Raw genomic sequence first — 10,544 nt, 5'->3', positions numbered from 1 at the left:
TTAATAACATTGAATATAAAATCAATATTAGGTTGAAGGAACTTGTGTAAAGGAACATGTATTTAAATGTAATCATTGGAGACTTCAGAAAGGAGAGTTTGAGAATTCGTCGGTTTACTTAACATTTACGCTTAGGAAATGTACTTTCGTTGCTAAAAATTGATTAAACGGAAGGACAATTCACATAAGAATTTATTCGAAGTCGTCAACGTGTCGTGAAACAGGATGCGTAATATTGACTTTGGTCGAACTTTGCGTTTGAGCACTGATAAAAACAGTTTCCTTAAACTACACGACTGTAAATATGGAGCGTGTCACGTTTGGTAGGGGAAATGTTCGATTTGCTCGCGTTTCCAAATTTTCTTGTTCAAATTGTTCTCACCAGGTTCGCGGATTTTTAAATTCGATACGTTCACCAACAATGCCGATTACTTGAAACATAATTTAGTAATAACACAACTATCGAAATTATCGAGTCGAACGGAACAGTGTTCTTTCTCACACTTCTAGAATTTAAATTTCGTTTGAAATGTTTATCTCTTATCGTTAATCTGCAAAGTAAGCAGAGAGATATTAAAAGTCTCTTTACAAAACTAGTACTTGTTCAAATGATATATATTTCACTTTGTTATAAAAATTAAGAGAATGTTCTCTTTCATTTTCTAATTTTATATATTCTCTCAATAAACTAAAAAATATATTATTTGATAGTATTCTTTGTTTATCTTTATATACACTGCCTTTAAATCCAGTCCTGTTCGTTTCTGGACAATTTTCTTTTCTACTCACCGTGTCTCTATCGACGCGCACACGTACATATAACGCACGACATCATTATCTAGCGTTCCCGTGCTTCCAAATTTTCTGTGTCCTCGATTTTAGAGAATCGTGTAAAAAGACAAACGGCAAGTTTCGATGTCTTAACGTGTTGCGCTGTGTTCAATTAATTTTCCATCGATTGCCGGTTAACAATGCCGCCATGGAAGCATAGAAAGGAGAAATGGGGAGGCACAGAACAGCGAAAGTAGACTTGGACACACGTAGCCTTTTACAAATCACACGACGCATCCGTCATATTAGGGCGAATCAAAAGTTTTTTCCAATTCTTTCGTTTTCCTCTGTTCTTCTTAATGCTTGTTTAAACTAAATAAAAGTATTTAAATTGTATGTTATACAGGGTGTAGCTGAGATAATTCTGAACCACAATTTCCATTGTAAAAATGTCGGATGATGCTTCGTTTTTGAATTATTAACGAAAAACCACCGACCAATCACAGCGCCCGAATAGCGCGCGCTGGTCCGAGCGTTTTGCCTCGAACCAGCCTCTCGCGGCTGAGCGCGTGTTACTCGGGTGCTGTGATTGGTCGGTGGTTCTTCACTGATAATTCAAAAACGAAGCACCGTCCGATCATTTTTGCAAAGAAAATTATGGTTCGAAATCATCTCGGCTATCCTCCATTTCTGGTTTTCACACTAATTCTGGGACACCCTGTATACAGAAACTTAAATTTTTAATCTTAACACATTCGCGACCGGCAGATATTTTCTAATACCGAGTACTGACGAAAATAATAAAATTCTGAAGCTGGACGTCCCAAATTTGTATCGTTAGGGCGATGACAAAAATTATAAAATACGTTTTGAAATATCAATGTTGTAAAAATGTAGCGTATAAAATAAAATGATTTTCATAATTTTGTCATAACCAGGATTAGAATTTGAAGTCGCGAATTAATCAAGGCGATTAATTGAACAGAGTTCTTGGCTTGTTGGCAAATAGATTTCAGCATGAGCCTTGCATTACTATACAGGATGTCCCACTAAAATGAAGTAACCTCAATATCTCCTCTAATGCTGTTGTTTACAAAAATCGTTTGGTTTCAAGAAGGACAGTATACATATATTCATTTATAAAGAAACAATCTTCGCTACAGTGGGTGTAGAATGTATTCGTACAGCGATCAATTTCCCAACAAACTTTTCTGTGAAATTGTAGTTTCTTAACTTCTTTTTTTATAATCAATGATATTTTACATATATTCTCGAAAGTCTCTAAGATAGATATAGTCCGAACAACATTTACTAGTTAATATAGTTTGTGAAATTAACAAACAAATGTGAAAAGTGGGTAAAAGTATAGAAGCAGTAAGTATTTGTACGATTCTTATGACGAAACATTCACAGTAGATTTCGTAACATAAACACATCAGGTTATTGCTTCGTACGAATTAGAAAACATCAAATTTCCAATAAAGAAGTTTAAAAAAATGCTCTAATAGACGAATGGAAAAAGATCCCACCTCGAATAACATCGACACTTAGTTAATTTAATGTCAAGATGAGTTACAGCAATTATAAAATCAAAAGGAAATTCCACAAAGTATTAATTATTTATAAATTAATGTAAATTTCGTTTCCTTTCATGAAGTATTAAAAACTTAACAAATGTACGAATTAAAGGGTTAACAATTATTAATAGTTTTCTCAAAGACTGTAATATAAGAATTTGATGTAACTAAATTGTATTTATCACAACTATTGTATGGTGTATAAGCCATTTATGGTTTGAAGCAGTAAAATAAATAAATACAAATGTACGGATACTTATTGCTTCTATATTTCTATCGATTTATTGTTTTCTCGTGTTAATTTCGCAACTTATATAAATAAATAATTCTTTTTTCTACTAAATCTATTCTAAAGATTCCCAAGAATGTGTAGAATATCATTGTTTATAAAAAAGAAATTGATCGATGTATGAATACTTTCTACAGTCACCGTATATTAACGTAGGCTGACAATAACTTGTGCATACTGTTATAACGTACGTTAAAATCCCTCTCTGTTTCCTCAAATTGAGCATTGTAAGTAGACAACCAACGACACAGTTAATAAATTGCGGACGGGTAGACATTGGAATTAAAAAGCCTACGAATAGACTCCCGGTAGACAAAGTGTTAACAGTGGCAATCGATAGTGTATCGCAGCAAAGAATTTCTCTTTGAATTTACTGTCACGTAATCTAGAACTTTACTACCCTGCAGTGGCGTAACCGAGGATGCGAAACAATTTGTAACAAACAAAAATTGTTTTGACATAAATCACCACTGCTTTCCCATGATCCCACCAGCGACGGGCAAAATTCTTATTCGAATAAATATATCCAGTAAACGATAAACAACTTTTTATTTACTACTCGTGGAATATAAAGAATTGAATTGTCGAATAAAGTATACTACAACGAACCAATAAAAATTGAACCATTCTATCGAATAAATATTACGAGTGAATACCTGTACGTTGATCTTATCCTTCATCTATTATTCGAACGAAATCTTGCCCATCTCTGGTTCGTATCGTCGATACCGATCCATTGTATATTAAATCCTCTTTCGAATCGGTTTTCGTACAACCGAGAATGCTTCATACATGCGCACCAATGTAAAATAAAAATGTTGACCGGTGAATTTGATGAATAGATGGCGCGATTAAAATATCATCGATTCCGGAATTAAAACACCGTATGACGGTGACTTACTTCTCGCTAATCGCAGCGATTCGATCGAGTATTTCGCTCCGAAATTGTCGTCGCTTCATCGAGAACCATGATCCTCCGGTTTTGTCGCTGTACGATTCAAAGTCCTGCTTCGAAGTTTACCTCAAATTTGGCGTATACAGGACGTTTTGGATCACGCGCATCAATAGAGTGATCGTGCTGGGTCACACGAGGAGCTCCTTCAGGAAGTCCTCGGCAAGCAAGTCCTACAAATACTCGTCCACGCGGTCGTTCTCGTCCGGTGGACTGGGCTCGCTGACGCTCAGGATGGGCAGACCAAAATGTTGGACGTCGACGCTCGATTCAGGAGTGCGTCTCGCGTAGTCGCAGCTCTTCGAGTGTCGTTCGATCCCGACACGTCGATAAGAGTGGAAATGACAGGGTAGACGAGCGTCTATATCGTAAGATCGCCGATAACATCTGCAAATTTCAATGAATATTGTAGCACGATCGATTATATCATTTTTAGACAAATCGTGATTACAAGTCAGCGAATGTTTATGCATTTGTGGCGAGTGAAAATGTACGAGGATGTGCACGAACGGAAAAATGTATAAAATCTAAATTATCGCGTAGCAGGGTTGTACTTGTACCTACGTTTGTTTGTTTGTCTGTTTTATAAGGTCACGTAATCTGTTTTATATTTATTATTATTCATTGTTCTCTTAGACTGTTGAATACGGAATATGCTATGCGAACATTGTTTTATAAACAAACGAATAGAGTTTCAAAAGTATCAAATTTCATTCTTTAGATTGATGTGCTACAAACAAGCAACATCTGTCACCACAATGACGTAACAAAATGAAGACAACTACGGGATCGAATTATAAGTTATTTCATATGCAACAACCTAATATTTTTTTTTAAATGTCAATTCATCATCTGTATATGTAAAAGTATAGCGTAAACGAAAATGCGGGAATGTGTCGCCGTTACGCGACAGCCAATTGAGCTGCCTCGCCAACTCCTGAGCAACGGACAATACACGGTCTGTCTAAAAAGAAACCGAACTTTTGCTATAAAAAGAAAAAAAGTACAAGTAAATTTTTTGCACACACGTTTATTTACTCAAAATAATCTCCCTCTGCGTCAATACACCGTGTAGACCGTGTAATTAACATTTCGAAGGATCTTTGCAGCTCCTGTTTTGGTAGCCCGTTTAGTACGGCGGTTATAGCGGCCTGAATCTCCGAAACGTTGCTATAATGTCCCTTTCATTGGAATTTTCAATTTTGGGAAAAGAAAATAATCGCAGGGAGACAGATCAAGCGAGTAGGGTGAATGATCCAAGGTAACAATGCCAATTCCAACGAAAAGGACTTTTATAGAGCAACATTTCGGAGATTCAGGCCGCTGTAACCGTCGTACTAAACGGGCTACCAAAACAGGAGCTGCAAAGATCCTTCGAAATGTTAATTACACGGTCTACACGCTGTATTGACGCAAAAGGAAGATTATTTTGAGTAAATAAACGCGCGTGTAAAAACTTTACTTGTACTGTTTTCTTTTTATAGCAAAAGTTCGGTTTCTTTTTAGACAGACCGTGTACATACGAGAATCATTAAAAAAAGAGAACGGAATTGCATCTCGCAAATGTCAGACACGCGCGAATAATACTAATGTGACAAATACGAAGTACTTTGAACGATTTCATTTGGTCACACGACTTCCAGCTGAACCTTCAACTGTTTCAAAGTTACAGTCTGGCCCGGTTGCGCGGGACACTCGTCAGTATATTAGTCATGTAGGTCAACAAGTTCTTTTTACATGGCAACGGACGCAATGCTCTGCAACCCCATTTTCTTTACCGCTTTAAAAAAGGACCGATCTTTTAAACTAAAATGGGACATAACTGTGAAATAGGTTGAAACGGAAATCTATACAACTGTATATTTAATGTTAAAATGAATAAAGAAGAACGAGAATGTATTCAACTGAATACTCGGTGTATAAATGGAAGTAAAGCGAACGATTATTTAATTAACCTACATTTCGTCAGGGTTGACGACCTCCTTCAAGAATACCTATAACTTCAACCAATTCAAACGCGAATTAAAATGACCGATAGCTCGCAATCAAATGCATACTTCTCGAAATAGTGTCAACAATTGGACTGAAACTTTAATTGATTAAATAACACTGCAACCAAAAGTGTACTTTCCTGCGATTCGTGCGAGATTCAATTAATATACTTTTCGAATGAAAATTGTTAGAGAAACTGTAATTGATAGGAAAAATGTTCAGAAATGGGAAACCAATGATTGATGATCATATAACGTAACCATTTCCATTAACTACTTCTGATGAATCGTAATTATGTGTATATTTCAACGGCATGAAACTCATTTGGAAAGTGGAAAGAAGATGAAACTAGCGATTACCAGCCTAGAGGGAACTGTTGCGATCGTTTCCGAGATAATGTGCGACAATAAATAGTTGGTAGCCACAATATTTCCGTTATCGTGGAATATTTCTCGCTTGGTGTAACTTTGCTTTTTCTTCGTGGAATTTTTATCGTCACGGCCCTAATAACACATTAATGGTTCGCAAGAAAATTTACAGACAATTTTCGCGAACATATGATTTCCTAATTCACAATGTATATTTTTTATTTTGATATATTCCTGTGCTTTATTCTATTTATGTATTTCTATTATTGTATTTCTGTTTTTATTTCTTCTCTTTTTTAATAATAATTATTATCAGAAACCATCTTTTACTGATTTTGAAATTTACTTAATATAAGATGAATCTTGGAGAAGAACCAAACCTATAATATAATCATGAGTCGAACCACGAAGTTTCCATTTAATTATAGTAATAAGTAATATTTTACAATATAATGTAATTATAATTATGATAATAATTTCTTTAGAACAAAATCTATATCCTTTACCTTGGATGTCTTGTTATGTCTATCACTGTTATCTTAAACTTTAACTAATTAAATCATGCCCAATTTTTTGCAAGCTGTGTCATTGGAAATTGATAAGTCTTCATTAATTATTACTAGCTACTTCAAGAATTGTATATGAGTCTTTTAATTTTCTGCTAAACAGTACTCGAAATTTAGTATTCAGAAAATGTGCTTAGAAGAATATGATTTAAGTATTTCAGCATTATTTTATATTAATAAAATGCAAGTTCTTTAACGTTTACCATGTTACGTCTACGTTTGCCTTTCTCCTAGATTATCGATTACATCTTATCTTACTGATGCTATACACGAAAGGGTAAAAGGATTTCCTTACCGCTCGTCCATGGAAGCAGGTTGTCGTACAGGACATCGAACGTATTCGTGACTTCCGCCAGCTCTCCATCCTCCAAAACGTCGACCAACGAACGACGACGACGACGATGCCGTTGGGAAATCCCTGGAACATTGCGAGGAATTTTCTGTAATAAATGTTTTCAGTTGTTCGAGGAAATCTTAAGAGATTTACCATTTGTCGCCTGTAATACTCATTCGTGATGAATGAGGATGGTACAGTGGACTGTAGCGTAATATCATCAACGATATAATCAGCAATTACCGTCGTAATTTGAATAGAAACTATCTATCTCATCTTTTAACAGCTCCATCAAGCAAAAATTACAATTTGTTGTGAAAGTTGATTTTTATATAAAGTGGATAGCAAATTGAAAATAAAAGGAAAAGGAAGATTCGGTGATACAATTTCTCATTTTAGAGAAAATCGATTTCTAGAATTCGTCGGGAACGCAGGCGATTACTATTTGGCAAGCCTGTCTGATCATTATCGACTGTTTCTACTTAGCCTGGTGTTTGTGCGATAAATATAAATAGATCACGATTCAATATAGCTTCGGTGCGAACTCGAATAAATTTGGAAACACCGAGTAATATTTACTATAATTGTTGCACTTTGTTCGTAAATTACAAAAGAAGAACTCGACTCTCTTGGTTTGTCTATGAACCACCGTAGCTTGATAAGTTATCCACGGTTCTGAACTGTCGGTATTAGGCGTACGCTTGATAGCCTTATCGATCTTCGGTGAAGTTTTCAGGTCAATGTTTCACAAATTACTATATCTAGCTCTGACTAATTGTAAGTTCTGTTTATAAGTGTTAAACTAGCGTAAACAAGTTACTCTAAATCGAAATGAAAATGTTTCTTACTTTTGTATACAAGCCCAATTATTCTTATAATATACATATCTAATGACTAGATAAAGTAGAATGAACAAATGTTTTTTTGTGGTAGTTTCTTATTAATAAAAAAAAGTTTAAAATAAGAAGTAATAAAAAAAATGAAATATTTGAAAAAATATTAAAAAAAAAAAAATAATTTAAGGAAGTCTACGGTACGGTGAAACTTAATAAACACTGCTTTAAGGGTTTGAGAGAAGCAAGTTTGTCTTTATATTACGTGGGAGACGCAAACGTAATGATATACCGACGTCAATGTTTACAAACACCAGCGCAAGTAGAAATAACAAGTAATGGCCAGACGCGTTCCCCAAGTTGTACTGTTGATATTTACAAACACCAGTACAAACAGGAATAATTTTATTTGTGGCAATTCAATGGACAGACACGTCCGTCAATTTGTACCCGACGAATTTTCAAAATTTATTTTCTCGAGAATGGAAGTCTCGCATCAAAAGCTTGCTGCTTCGCTCGATTGGATGTTTGTACATATTTAAAAGATCCATCAAAATCAAGGTAACTTTTATGGCATAAAGGTATTTGAAGCGGATAAATATTAATAACTTTCTTTTTTTAAACAAAGGCCGACGTAAAGTCATTTATTCTCCAAGTGAGAAAGAATCTATACGTGTACTGTGTTTTATTGGTAAACGTGCTGCGTTAGCCGTTCACGTTTCGCATCTGGATTATATTTCAACAAATATTCGAACAGATTAACAGAGGAGCTAATAAATATTCTGGAAATACACTGTTCGAATTTGGTTGTCGTTAATCAAATAGACAATATTGAAGATTATGAGAGAAAATAAAATTACAAAAATACGTAACCTTACGGATCTATTTATACGCATACAGGGTGTCCTGTATAAAATGTTACTAGCTGCTTTCTTAGAAAATGAAGCGGTCATTTTTGCTGCAATTAAATGGCACACGGAGGCTAATCTTTACTGGGGTATAAAGAAAGGAAAAATGAGGGTCCTTAAATTTTGCTTGATCCATTTTAAGATTGAAAATCTTTCTATTTTCGAACAGCCGAAATTCATGTCCCGTTATATGGTTAAAAATGCTGCGAGGCGATGATATGGGTGGGTAATAACAGAACAAATGTCCCGTTACACAGCTTGTCGTGAGATGTTTGTCTATATTTTAATATCTACTGATTGGAACAATTAAAACTTAATCCGAAATAATTAAACACTTATGATACATACACAGTATCATACAGTGTTCGATTAAATATTAATAACAATTACGGTTCAGAATAAGTACTCGTTCGAGACATTAATCGTGAGAAATTTGTCAATATTTTAATATTTATTGGATTGCACCAACTAAATATTAATTTCTGACAACAGTTAAATTAATTGTTAATAATACTTATTATTTAAACAACGATGGGGAATATGATTTCGCTGTGATATAAATATTTCACGAATTATTTTCTCGATAGAGATACAACGACCCTTCGACGCGATCGTCACACGGTTGTTGTTCGCCCTTGCCCCACTCTTCTTCGACAGGTACAAACGTGCCACGACGCACGGCCGCGCCCAAACAAATATGCGAAGGGCGAGAGCTCATTCTTCGACGATCCTTCGGTCGGTATGGATCTCGCGATCGCGCGTCCGCGTCTCGCGTCCCTCTTTGTGTAGTTTCTCTTAGTTACCGTAGCTTGGTATTGTTTGCGGGTAGCTTAGTTTGGTTTGGTATTGGTTGTGGGTAGTTTAGTTTGATTTGGTTAGTTTTAAGGCATGTACCTAAGTTAGTCTTAAGGCATGCGTGTACGAGTGTCTGTCCTCTGTCAAATAATTATTAATCATTTGTTCAAATCTTTTGTTTGTTCGTAGGTCCATATTGGACTCGCAATTTCGTTCTCCAATTCGGTCACTATTACTTCATGTCATAAGTGTAGTGATCAACTGTGTAACTGGACAGAAAGGTCGGTTGCCGTCCTCCTGGTGGATCTGTATTCGAGAGGACGACAATCGGTTCCTCCGGATCGGTTCTCTACTTCCTGCACCACGTTTAGTGTAGTCCCAGGCTCGCGGCGCAGTGCAGTAAGTCCAAAGCGCAGTGAGACGGGTGCAAGTCGTGTCCTATAGTGGCTCCCAACGGGGTGCAGGGTGTGGAGGACTGGTTCGGAGGCGTCGGTCGTCTTCCTCTCGAGTCCAGATCCAACAAGAGGAAACGGGACTGATTCAGTAGGTCCAGTTTCATGGTCGCGTCGCGTCGCGATCTCAATTTAGCTTCCATTTAGTTGAAATAATTATTTAGCAGAGTCAGACTTGGACTTTGGAAATCGAAGGGAATTTTGTTTTCCTTTGATTTTCATAGTTTCGTACTTAGTTTTAAGCTCGTCGACTCTATGTAGAGTATGCATCTACGTATGTATACGCTATGTAGAGGGAGATCGAAGGAACTTTGATTCCTTCAATCTCCGGGTCTCCAGTTGCAGCAACCTCCACGTGGTGAGACCTGGTAATCGGTATTATTCGCGACGAACGATCCTTTGTCGCGAGTAATACCGAGCTAATGGCTGCGAACTTGTAATGAAATCGTTAGATATAAAAAGTGCAAATTGTAAAATGTAAAGTGTAAACTATAAAGTGCAAACGAGTATACAGTGAGTGTAAAGTGTAAAGTGTAAAGTGTAAAGTGTAAAGTGTAAAGTGTAAAGTGAGTGTACAGTGAGTGTAAAGTGTAAAGTGTAAAGTGTAAAGTGAGTGTACAGTGAGTATAAAGTGTAAAGCGTAAAGTGTAAAGTGAAATTATAGTTAGATTAGTCAAGCGAACGATACGCGTTAAGTATGTTAGATT

At 36.0% G+C, this 10,544-nt stretch overlaps 1 protein-coding gene across 8 annotated transcripts in view; it reads right to left on the bottom strand.

Annotated features, from left to right (window-relative positions):
- Positions 1–1,738: 1,738 nt before the first annotated feature.
- Positions 1,739–10,544, bottom strand: part of LOC128891689 (uncharacterized) — a 109,325-nt gene continuing 100,519 nt past the window's right edge. For all 8 annotated transcript variants that reach the window (XM_054151394.1, XM_054151393.1, XM_054151391.1 and 5 more), the window contains 2 exons: positions 6,811–6,933; positions 1,739–3,976 (listed from right to left, as the gene is read on the bottom strand). In XM_054151394.1, coding sequence (XP_054007369.1) covers positions 3,763–3,976; positions 6,811–6,933 — 337 coding nt within the window. In that variant the 3' untranslated portion in view covers positions 1,739–3,762. The remainder of the gene's footprint in view (positions 3,977–6,810; positions 6,934–10,544) is intronic.

The sequence above is a fragment of the Hylaeus anthracinus genome, unplaced genomic scaffold, assembly GCF_026225885.1.
Source record: "Hylaeus anthracinus isolate JK02 unplaced genomic scaffold, UHH_iyHylAnth1.0_haploid 12002, whole genome shotgun sequence".
Taxonomy (NCBI): Eukaryota; Metazoa; Arthropoda; class Insecta; order Hymenoptera; family Colletidae; genus Hylaeus; species Hylaeus anthracinus.
The sequence above is the reverse complement of the archived record's forward strand: the minus strand, read 5'-3'. Positions and strand labels throughout refer to the sequence as shown.